At 44.6% G+C, this 11,605-nt stretch overlaps 1 protein-coding gene across 1 annotated transcript in view; it reads left to right on the forward strand.

Moving 5' to 3' along the window:
- The window catches only part of LOC103614012 (tumor necrosis factor receptor superfamily member 1A), a 23,954-nt gene extending 14,535 nt beyond the window's left edge, over window positions 1–9,419 (forward strand). The window contains exons 4-10 of the mRNA XM_017731878.1: window positions 526–672; window positions 2,575–2,656; window positions 2,974–3,041; window positions 3,255–3,377; window positions 3,717–3,754; window positions 7,113–7,266; window positions 7,854–9,419. Coding sequence (XP_017587367.1) covers window positions 526–672; window positions 2,575–2,656; window positions 2,974–3,041; window positions 3,255–3,377; window positions 3,717–3,754; window positions 7,113–7,266; window positions 7,854–8,155 — 914 coding nt within the window. The 3' untranslated portion in view covers window positions 8,156–9,419. The remainder of the gene's footprint in view (window positions 1–525; window positions 673–2,574; window positions 2,657–2,973; window positions 3,042–3,254; window positions 3,378–3,716; window positions 3,755–7,112; window positions 7,267–7,853) is intronic.
- The last annotated feature ends 2,186 nt before the right edge of the window (window positions 9,420–11,605 follow it).

Below are 11,605 nucleotides of genomic sequence, written 5' to 3' on the forward strand. Positions count from 1 at the left end.
TTATCAAGATTTACACAGCCTTTTAAAGATATTTTAACCAATAGTTACTAAAAACGTACATTATTTTCACTTTCCTACCAACTATTCAGTAACACGGGCAGGAACTGCGGAATTCTCTGTCCAATCATTCCAAACTACTTTTACTGCAGAACATGGAGTAGTAGAAGAAGGAGAAGAAGGTTTAGAGAACAACAACAATCCTCCATTTTGATATTTTTTACTCTTATCTATTTACTACAAAGAGAAGCCCAAAACCTCTTAAATTTTCACCCTGTGACAATCTTACATAGTAGTCTATCACCTAATTCACACCACTGTATTTTCTAGTTCTTCTCTGATCGTTGGTAATTTTTTCCAAGGTTGGAGGTTAAAACAATGTTGTTCAGGGGGGTAAGAACCCTTAAAAACAGGCAGAGAAATATTCTCGGTACTCTGGGTTCCTACAAATACCTATCATCATAACAGTGCTCTCAGTTGGAGGTGAAGCAAGAGGTTGAAATAATCATTTCTCCTTTCTTTCCTCAGAACTCCAGCAGATAGTTGAGACCCCCTGCACCCCACAGCAAGATACTGTATGTGGCTGTCAGAAGAATCAGTATCAGACTGATTCTGAATCTGAATTCTTCCAGTGTAGGAACTGCAGCTCGTGTGCCAATGGGATTATTACCCGCTGTGAGTATGGCATGGATATGGCTCTAGGACGGATGTACTGTAGTAGGGTAGACTTTCTGATAATCTGCAGTGCCTTGCACTGAAAGGATGGTAGTTTTGGAACAACTCTTAGGTTTGTCTGCCCTCTTTCCCCAAAAAGGCTGCTATTTTTTGCCTGCTCTGGCATCAGTCCCTGTTTCCTATCATAGCTGCTTTCTTTGGTCCTTGACCAGTTTCTTGGTTTTGGCTGTTGTGAGGAGCTACTTTCTACTTAATTTTGGTGCGTCTGCCTTGTGTGTCCTGAAGCAAGGTCTTTCTTTATGCTCTAAAGCAGGTTTCCCCTTGCCTTCCTTGTTTGTCTGTCTCCTGATTCTCACTGTATTTCCCTTACCAACTGCTTGAAGCACTTTGAATACAATGGATGAAAACACCTCTGGTCCCAGTGCTCAGTTGAACTGCTTGTCAGCTGCTAAAAAAAAGAACCACCACAGTGTTCTGTGCAGTGTTTTAAAGCAAAGAGCTGCTCAGGTAATGCTGAACTATACCCAGTGGCAATGGGCACTACCTTGGGATGATGCTGGTGTCTGGGAGAAGTACCTCTGTTAGCTGTCCCAAGATGCTTCATCTCCAGTCAGGAATCAGAGATCTTAAACAAACACTGCTGTCTGTAGTCTTAATTCTTTCCATGTCCCTTGAATGTCTTCTTTCCACATCCCCTACTGTGGTGACTGAGAAGGCATGAGTCAGTATTGGATGCAGCACTAACTAACTTTATTTTCTTGATTAGCTCTTTTATAAGGTCACACAGGCAGATCCAACTGTGCAGCCAAACAAGATGTCCTACATCTGTGCCCATTCACACGCCGACTGCTCTTGCAGTTGGCACGTACATACATTCCTTAGTGGCGGTCTTCCAGCCCAGGGACACCCCCTCCCCTCTGAACATCTTATTCAGCTGGTCATGATCTGTACAAAAGATACAATTATAATTAATTTAGTCATTGTTCTTTAATCATCCAGCGGGCCAGTGCTTCCAGTCCAGCTGCTCCCACACCCCACCTTGTCTTAAAGCTATCCTCTCTTCTTTGCAAACTATGCTGCTCCTGATCCCTTTCCCATCTCTTACCCTGCCTAGTGGGAGGTTTGTGGTTTCACTGGTGAATGTGTTCCCTCCTGTGCTCAATCATGTTGTCACAGTTTCCACACTTACGCCTCGTGAGTGTCGTACGCTGTCTGTGAGCTGCTTCCTTCCCTCTTGGCTGATGTAGAACTGTTTTATTCCCATCCCTCACTCACCAGACAATTTAGCTCCTTGTTTTAGTACGTTTTCCCCTCCTCTCATGCCATTTGATGTTCTTCCATCACTTTTCTTGCCTGCTCCTCCCCACACCTGTTTTAGTCAGGCTGTCTCCTGTGACTTGCTTAGAAGCAATAGTTCTTTAGTTTCTTACCCCTTGCATTCACAACATCAGAAGAGTGGTTATGTGTCCCGTGGCTTGAAGTGATTTCTCCCTGCCCCAAACTGACTTCCCCACAAGTCCCAGCTGTTCAGGGACCACTTCTCCCTCATCTTGGCCTGACTAATGTAGTTTCCCCTTCCTGTCATACTTGAACTTGAGTGACTTTTCCTGCTTTTTGCACATTAGACTAATTTCAGCTGCACTGTAATTATAGTCCCTTTCCAAGCCTCTACACAGGTGCCCACCTACAGGACAGTGGCACTCTTATTTTTATTACTTTTATCCTCCCCCAACTCAGTTTTAAAACGTAGACCAAATCCTTTTCCTCTTCTTCAGTAGCAGTTTCCCAGGCTTAAAAAAGGATAATCTTTCGTCCATCTTGGAGTGGATTTTTTTTCCTTTTGTTTTCTTCCCTGTCCAGATTATGGCAACAGTTTCTGTTTGTTTTTTTTTTTTCCTATAGGTTCAAAGAACAAAGATGCAGTTTGCAGGTGTAAGCCTCAGTTCTTCCTGTCACGTAGTAACATTTGCAAGCCTTGCAACAGGTGAGCTTTTTTACTCTGTATGCCCCACCACTGAGTAGGAGAGACAGTAGGAGCTCCACAGGGTGAGGGAATTCTTCTCACGACTCTTTCTATCCAGACATAACTTTACAACACTCTAATTACCTTTCTGGGGCATTTAGGTCATCCCGTCTGCCACCTCCTCTGTGTGGCATCAGCCCATTAAGAACCTAAAGTCACTAGTCACACTGCATTGCTCTGCTTTGCAGGCCCATCTTGACTTGTCTGTTAATTAGGATGGTTGCAAATGGCTAGGGTTTCATTGCACGTGTGTTCACCTCTCTGATTTTCTCTTTCAGCTGCACTGGAGAAGAATGCTTGCTATGTCCTAGCCCAGTGACTACCTCACCGACTTCATCTGGGCTGGGTGAGTGCTCAGGAGACTGAGGGGCAGCGGAATCTTTTCATTGTGGGCTGTTGTTCTGTTAATGCCTTTTGTAAAGGGTTACATTTTCCACTTTGTCAAACCATTATCCTTTTTCTCCCTACCATTTGCAAATCTTCACTTGCTGTTCTTTCTCCAGCACTTACCTCCTCCCTTCTTAGTCACTCATGCATTTGCTCTCTTACTTTTGTCCAGATGGAAACCTTGTACTTGGCATCCTTGTTGCAATATTTGGAGTTATCTCTATTCTCTGTGTTGCACATAGAGTCTGGAAGCTGGTCCAGAAAAAGAGGATAGTGTCATCTTTCTACTCCTGTGGTGAGTATAGCAGCATGTGCAGTGATACTGATTGGGATGGACATCATTCCCTGTGTGTTTTTGGGTGTGCACACGTGCGAGGGAAAAAGGGGGATCCCCTTACTCTGCTCTGCTGCAAGGCCAGAGTAGCACAAGAGCTAAATAGCCATGGCTCTTGTTACAGTTCTGCATGCAGGCCCATAGCTGTGACTGGAAGTGCATGTGAGCTTATTTCTGGGACATGTATTTTGCTGTAAAACATTTTTGAGGGCAGGATTGTGAATAGCTGCTTTCCTGTTTTCTTTGGGACAAGAGGAAGTGAAAGTAATTTCTGCCTTCTTTTTTCTTCTTTCTTTGAAGTTTCTTTGCCACAGACAACCAAGGAGCTGGTATCAGAGGTGAGCAAGATGATGAGTATAAGAGCTTATTTTACACTTTAAAGTATGTTAGCCTGGGATCTGGAGTAATATTTTTCCCCATGGGCTGTTTTCAGGCCTTGTATTTGCAAGTGAGCTGAGTAATAGGGCTGTTTAACTCAGAAGTCTTTTCCTGTAGAGGGTGGAGCCAGTAACACTTTACTTCCCCTCTTCTAGAGGATGCTTTTCAAACTCCTGGCTTTTTGCTTTTTTTTTCTGGATGCATTTTGTTCAAATAGTTGCTCCTTTATCCACTTTTCTCTCTGTGTACCCCAAGCTTGGAGGATTTAATTAATTTTACTTCACTTCAGATCTTGACTCCACAAGCCTCTCAGTGCTGCGTGTACATACATTCCTTAGTGGCGGTCTTCCAGCCCAGGGACACCCCCTCCCCTCTGAACATCTTATTCAGCTGGTCATGATCTGTACAAAAGATACAATTATAATTAATTTAGTCATTGTTCTTTAATCATCCAGCGGGCCAGTGCTTCCAGTCCAGCTGCTCCCACACCCCACCTTGTCTTAAAGCTATCCTCTCTTCTTTGCAAACTATGCTGCTCCTGATCCCTTTCCCATCTCTTACCCTGCCTAGTGGGAGGTTTGTGGTTTCACTGGTGAATGTGTTCCCTCCTGTGCTCAATCATGTTGTCACAGTTTCCACACTTACGCCTCTCCTCAAGGGTCATTGTCGTACGCTGTCTTTGAGCAGCTTCCTTCCCTCTTGGCTGATGTAGAACTGTTTTATTCCCATCCCTCACTCACCAGACAATTTAGCTCCTTGTTTTAGTACGTTTTCCCCTCCTCTCATGCCATTTGATGTTCTTCCATCACTTTTCTTGCCTGCTCCTCCCCACACCTGTTTTAGTCAGGCTGTCTCCTGTGACTTGCTTAGAAGCAATAGTTCTTTAGTTTCTTACCCCTTGCATTCACAACATCAGAAGAGTGGTTATGTGTCCCGTGGCTTGAAGTGATTTCTCCCTGCCCCAAACTGACTTCCCCACAAGTCCCAGCTGTTCAGGGACCACTTCTCCCTCATCTTGGCCTGACTAATGTAGTTTCCCCTTCCTGTCATACTTGAACTTGAGTGACTTTTCCTGCTTTTTGCACATTAGACTAATTTCAGCTGCACTGTAATTATAGTCCCTTTCCAAGCCTCTACACAGGTGCCCACCTACAGGACAGTGGCACTCTTATTTTTATTACTTTTATCCTCCCCCAACTCAGTTTTAAAACGTAGACCAAATCCTTTTCCTCTTCTTCAGTAGCAGTTTCCCAGGCTTAAAAAAGGATAATCTTTCGTCCATCTTGGAGTGGATTTTTTTTCCTTTTGTTTTCTTCCCTGTCCAGATTATGGCAACAGTTTCTGTTTGTTTTTTTTTTTTCCTATAGGTTCAAAGAACAAAGATGCAGTTTGCAGGTGTAAGCCTCAGTTCTTCCTGTCACGTAGTAACATTTGCAAGCCTTGCAACAGGTGAGCTTTTTTACTCTGTATGCCCCACCACTGAGTAGGAGAGACAGTAGGAGCTCCACAGGGTGAGGGAATTCTTCTCACGACTCTTTCTATCCAGACATAACTTTACAACACTCTAATTACCTTTCTGGGGCATTTAGGTCATCCCGTCTGCCACCTCCTCTGTGTGGCATCAGCCCATTAAGAACCTAAAGTCACTAGTCACACTGCATTGCTCTGCTTTGCAGGCCCATCTTGACTTGTCTGTTAATTAGGATGGTTGCAAATGGCTAGGGTTTCATTGCACGTGTGTTCACCTCTCTGATTTTCTCTTTCAGCTGCACTGGAGAAGAATGCTTGCTATGTCCTAGCCCAGTGACTACCTCACCGACTTCATCTGGGCTGGGTGAGTGCTCAGGAGACTGAGGGGCAGCGGAATCTTTTCATTGTGGGCTGTTGTTCTGTTAATGCCTTTTGTAAAGGGTTACATTTTCCACTTTGTCAAACCATTATCCTTTTTCTCCCTACCATTTGCAAATCTTCACTTGCTGTTCTTTCTCCAGCACTTACCTCCTCCCTTCTTAGTCACTCATGCATTTGCTCTCTTACTTTTGTCCAGATGGAAACCTTGTACTTGGCATCCTTGTTGCAATATTTGGAGTTATCTCTATTCTCTGTGTTGCACATAGAGTCTGGAAGCTGGTCCAGAAAAAGAGGATAGTGTCATCTTTCTACTCCTGTGGTGAGTATAGCAGCATGTGCAGTGATACTGATTGGGATGGACATCATTCCCTGTGTGTTTTTGGGTGTGCACACGTGCGAGGGAAAAAGGGGGATCCCCTTACTCTGCTCTGCTGCAAGGCCAGAGTAGCACAAGAGCTAAATAGCCATGGCTCTTGTTACAGTTCTGCATGCAGGCCCATAGCTGTGACTGGAAGTGCATGTGAGCTTATTTCTGGGACATGTATTTTGCTGTAAAACATTTTTGAGGGCAGGATTGTGAATAGCTGCTTTCCTGTTTTCTTTGGGACAAGAGGAAGTGAAAGTAATTTCTGCCTTCTTTTTTCTTCTTTCTTTGAAGTTTCTTTGCCACAGACAACCAAGGAGCTGGTATCAGAGGTGAGCAAGATGATGAGTATAAGAGCTTATTTTACACTTTAAAGTATGTTAGCCTGGGATCTGGAGTAATATTTTTCCCCATGGGCTGTTTTCAGGCCTTGTATTTGCAAGTGAGCTGAGTAATAGGGCTGTTTAACTCAGAAGTCTTTTCCTGTAGAGGGTGGAGCCAGTAACACTTTACTTCCCCTCTTCTAGAGGATGCTTTTCAAACTCCTGGCTTTTTGCTTTTTTTTTCTGGATGCATTTTGTTCAAATAGTTGCTCCTTTATCCACTTTTCTCTCTGTGTACCCCAAGCTTGGAGGATTTAATTAATTTTACTTCACTTCAGATCTTGACTCCACAAGCCTCTCAGTGCTGCTTCACAGCGTTCTCTCAGGTCCAAGGTAACTCTGCAAAATAACAGGGCCCAGGCAGCAGCTGAGGTGGGGTTTCCACAGCCTTACAGAGGTGGCTGATGGGAAAGGTGGCATGTGGAGCTTCTAGAATGGTGGTGATTTGGGGTCCCAGCCTTACTTGATTTTGTAAAGAAATATTTTTTTCTGGACTGCTGTTTTATGGTGCCAAAAAAGAGTTAAACTCTTTGGGTTCTGCTGGAAAGAAATGTTTGGTGTCTTCTGCTGAAATAAGGCATGTAGGAAGAATTAAAATCTCAGCACCCGCTCCCCACCTATCTCAGATAAATTTTAGCATATAAAGCTAGTGGTTACTTGCAGGAGATAGGTGTATTGTGCTGCTGTGGGTGATTCTGAACTATGTCATGTGTCTTTCAGGATGGGGAAAAAAGAAATGAAGTTTCCATCCTTCCTGAGTCCCAGAAAGAAACACAGTTGCCAGTAAACACAACCCCATCTGCACCTCTGCTGCAAAGTTCACATGAGTTACCAGACTGTGTCAGACCTGCCAGAAAGACACAACTTCCAGACAGTAAGTGAAACTCTCCCATCCTTCCCTCCTTCCCCAGTCAAACAAGAACCTAATTATGCAGATGCAGCTCGGAGTATGCTGCACAGACCGTACCCAATTCACATGACCTGTGTGTGTACTTCACACATGGCACAGTACAAAGGCAGAAGCATGGCCAGAGCCTATGAGGCTGTACATGCTAAATACCTGTGCGAGGCCTTTCTGTGGTCCCTTTTCCCTGCCAGCAAAATGGATTGTCATATGTGTTGATATGCTGTCAGTCTTAATGGCTCTGGGGTTGCGACCCAGAATAATTTCAATAATTCATTCTTTTTCAAGAATGTGTGGCATCAAGGCCCTAAGCATATGTGCTTAACTCTGCTCATAACCTTATACAAGAGCATATGGAAACATTCCCATTACATTCTGAGGGATAAGGGCAAGTCTGGACATCACACAAGTCTGTGTGGTTACTCTGGAGAACTGGAGAAGACTTTTACAAGAGGGGGCACTGCAAGATCCCAAGGCACCCTCCAGCCCTGGATTATTCACATTCTACTTGAGGCTGCAGAATCTTGGTTCTCACGCTTTTCCCTCTCTTTTCTCAGACCCTGCTATTCTGTACACTGTGGTGGATCACGTGCCGCCGTCTCGGTGGAAGGAGTTCGTGCGGCGCCTGGGCCTGAGCGACCACGACCTGGAGCGGATTGAGCTGGAGCACCGGCGCTTGCGAGACGCCCAGTATGAAATGCTCAGACTGTGGAAACTGCAGATGGGCCATGCTGCCACTGTGGAGCACATCAGCTGTGTTCTCAACCAGATGGAGCTCAGTGGCTGTAGTGATGCTGTTCAAGAGGCTTTGCTAAACCAGAACTCTCCTCAAACTTGCAGCCTCCACAACCATCTTTAGTATATTTGTGCTTTAGTTGCCTTTGACTGTTAAGATGGGATCATAGCTCTCTTCCTTTTCCTTTATCTCCCCATCTTTCTAACACTCATCAGCTGGTTTTGTTGGGGACAGCAGATTATGCTGGAGGAGGGCTGAGGTTTGCTTCTCAACCACCATACAGTTCAACACCTTTAAGCCACAGCAGACCTCTGCAACACCTCCTTTCCCAAGGAGGGAAGGCACCTCATAAAGGAAGTGGTGTGTGGACTCTGACCAAGATGCAAACAGGAGCTCTGAGTGACTCGATCACAGATCAGCTTCTATGGACAAGTTATTGCTGAAACAGGTGCTCCACATGTCATGTGGTGGGTAAACTTGTAGGGTGATTTGGTTAAGCCAACTGTTCAGATGTTAAAGTACTCACTCGCTTCTTGCGGATTTATTTTTCTGCGAGATCAACCAGTTGAAATGGCTCATATTGCAGCCTTTTGATTGCTAAATCAGACTCAGAGGAAGTGGTGGGAGGATGTGCCTATTTCTGGGAGCAGGAGAGGATTGCCCCCTCTCGGTGTCAACTAGTAGGAACTAGTAGATATTGCTGTAGCAAAAGACTCCTGGAGATTCAGAAGTGGTGGCTCTCTCTGTGAGACACATTATGCTTTCCACACCATTTCCCTCAGCTTCCAGAGGAGTAAGGATTCCAAGCCAGTGAGTCAGATGAGAGGGTTGGTGCTCTTTTTCTCAAGTATTTTTTCTGTATCTAGAAACCATGTAAGTTAGCATTAACAAAACACCTGCCTGTGTGTTTGTCCAAGTGCAGGGTGGGAAGGAGTGTGTGCATCTGCCTGGGTGAGGTGGTACCTATGCACCTGGTAGCATGAGCACCTCTGCAAATCTGTGCTTGCACACAGGTCAGTAGGCTCGTGTCTGCCTGCTTATCTACCTGTGGATGATTCAATGAATCTAACTGCAAATGGGACTGTGTATGTGTCTGTATAGATGTTTTAGCAACTGTTGAATAACTTCACACTACTTCCTGGACTGCATTCTCTGATTGCTACTTGGGTGTGAGAGCCATCCGGTACCATCTCCAGGCTCTCACCATCACTTTCTCATTGGAATTACCCTGGGTGAACCAGACAAAGAAAAAATCAATTAGCCTGCACCAGGTGCAGGCTATCCACACTTTTTTAACATGAATTTTTTTAGTCTCTAATCCCTTGACCAGAGAGAAACTTTCTATTGTAAATACACTAAATGTTCTGAATTAAAATGAGTATTTTTACCTCTGTTCTGGTTTTGCTTATATCAGCGTCTTTTCTGTGACTGTGGCTGGGGGCAGAGGAAGGGGAATAATTTCTAGAAGTGGCAAGAGTGGGTGGCTTAGTGGTCTCATGTATTTTTTTTAAAAAATACCCCAAGTTTTATGTACTTTGGTATGTTGAACTTAGCTGACCCCAACTCACAAGAAGCTAACTGAGGGCAGGAAGTAGGACTGAAATGAAATGCAGTTGCAGGTCTTCTCAGATATTCAAGAATATGAATGCCAGTTTAGACTGAATTTTTAAACAATATACAATGAGTCATTTTGGTTTGTATCTGGCTTTTTAAACAGGAAAATATCTTTTAATAATAATAATAGGTTATACTTTAATGTTAATGTTACATGTTTTTGTCTGAGGAACCAAAGCACTGTGTTAAAGAAGCAAGGACTATTCCTACTCCACTTGAAAGTTTCCTACTTGAAATTTGGAAGTTCCTGACAGTGACAAAGCCAGGAACTGAAGTCAGTTTTAATTCTCAGTTTGAGGCTTTGTTTTGCTATGCCTACATTCCATTTTAATTGAGGATGATGTTGTTGCTTTTTTTTTTAATCAGAGTGAATCAGGGGGATGGGAAGCAGGAGAATTAGTTTGTCAGGAACAATGCATCCAGCTTGGTCAGCATACCAGGGCAGGAAGAAAAGATAAGAGAACTCTGATAAAACCAGGGGGGTCTCAGACAGACATCCTGCGAACTAGCTCAAACCAGTCTCAAAGGCCAGGGATACAAAAGAGCATGCGCGGAGAAGAAAGGTTAAAAGTTCAGGACGAGGAAGAGCATCAGCCTTCCTCCAAAAGACCCCCAAAGACCCCTACCAAGAAAACACCAGACCACACTGCGCAAGCGCAACGCGGATGTAAATGACTTTTGGGTTCATTATAATACGAAGCGAGGCTGGGCGGGGCTAGGTGATGAATATGTATAGGTGTGTTGCGAAACTTAATGAATATGGAACTTGTAACCCGGTAAATACCGAGCTGAATGCAGCTGTCGGCACACATGGCTTTGGAGGAGCGATCCCCAGTGCGTCCCAGCTGGAAATAAACATACCTACTTTACTACTTATTTAGTAGTGGAGTTCTGTCCGCTCTTCAAGAGCACAAAGCTCACTGTAATACACTTTTTCTTTCACGGTTTATGTTCAGCAAGCACAACAGTATGATCATTATGGTAATTATTAGAAGTACATGCTGTTGATTGAAAGTGCTTGAAGTGGGGAAATTCTCAGAAAACTTTTTCGGGTATGGTATTCTAAGCTTTGGGGTTTTTTCCCCCACCTCAGATTGCGTAATACATCATTTAAAACCACGTGTTTCAATGCTCTTGGCACAAGGTAAGCCACAAGCAGCAGGCCCCAGGCCACTGCTTGGTTGCCAGTGGCTTCATGCAGGAATTTTACAGAAATCAGTGGCTATGAGATGTTTCAGAGAATGCTGAAGACCCTTTCACGGTAATGAAGGCAACTTGGGTGGGTAATGTATGTGAAGATGGGAGTGGAGGCTCCTCGTGCTGCTGCCTCTGAGCCTGGACACAGCAGCCACCAGAAAAATGCAACTCTTTATGTAATTTCATTCATCTTTATTACTCATTGAGTATCTAATGCTGAAGCGATGATGTCTGTAGATAGAACATTTACATTGTAACTGTACTGCATCCAGCTCTGGTCCCCCAACATAAGGAGGACATGGAACAGTTAGAGCAAGTCCATTGGAGGCCACGAGGCGGATAAGAGGACTGGGCCACCTCCTGAAGGAAGACACGCTAGGAAATTGGGTCTGTTCATCCTGGAGAAGGTTCTGTGGAGATCTCCCAGCAAGCTTCCGGTATCTGAAGGGGGCTGCAGAGAAGCTGGAGAGGGACTCTTGGTCACTGTAGTGATAGGACAAGAAGGAAAATGCAAGAGGGAAAATTTAGGATGGATATATTCTTTACGGTGTGGGTGGTGAGGCACTGGCACGGGTTGCTCGCGGAGGCTGTGGATGGCGCAGCCCTGGCAGCGTCTAAGGCCAGGCTGGATGAGGCTTTCAGCAGCCTGGTCCAGTGGGAGGTGTCCCTGCCCATGGTAGCGGGGTTGGGACTAGATGATCTCTAGGGTCCCTTCTAACCCATGACATTCCAGGATTCTATGGACGCACGGTAGTCACTCCT

This window comes from Corvus brachyrhynchos, unplaced genomic scaffold (assembly GCF_000691975.1).
Source record: "Corvus brachyrhynchos isolate BGI_N302 unplaced genomic scaffold, ASM69197v1 scaffold3, whole genome shotgun sequence".
NCBI classification, from domain to species: domain Eukaryota; kingdom Metazoa; phylum Chordata; class Aves; order Passeriformes; family Corvidae; genus Corvus; species Corvus brachyrhynchos.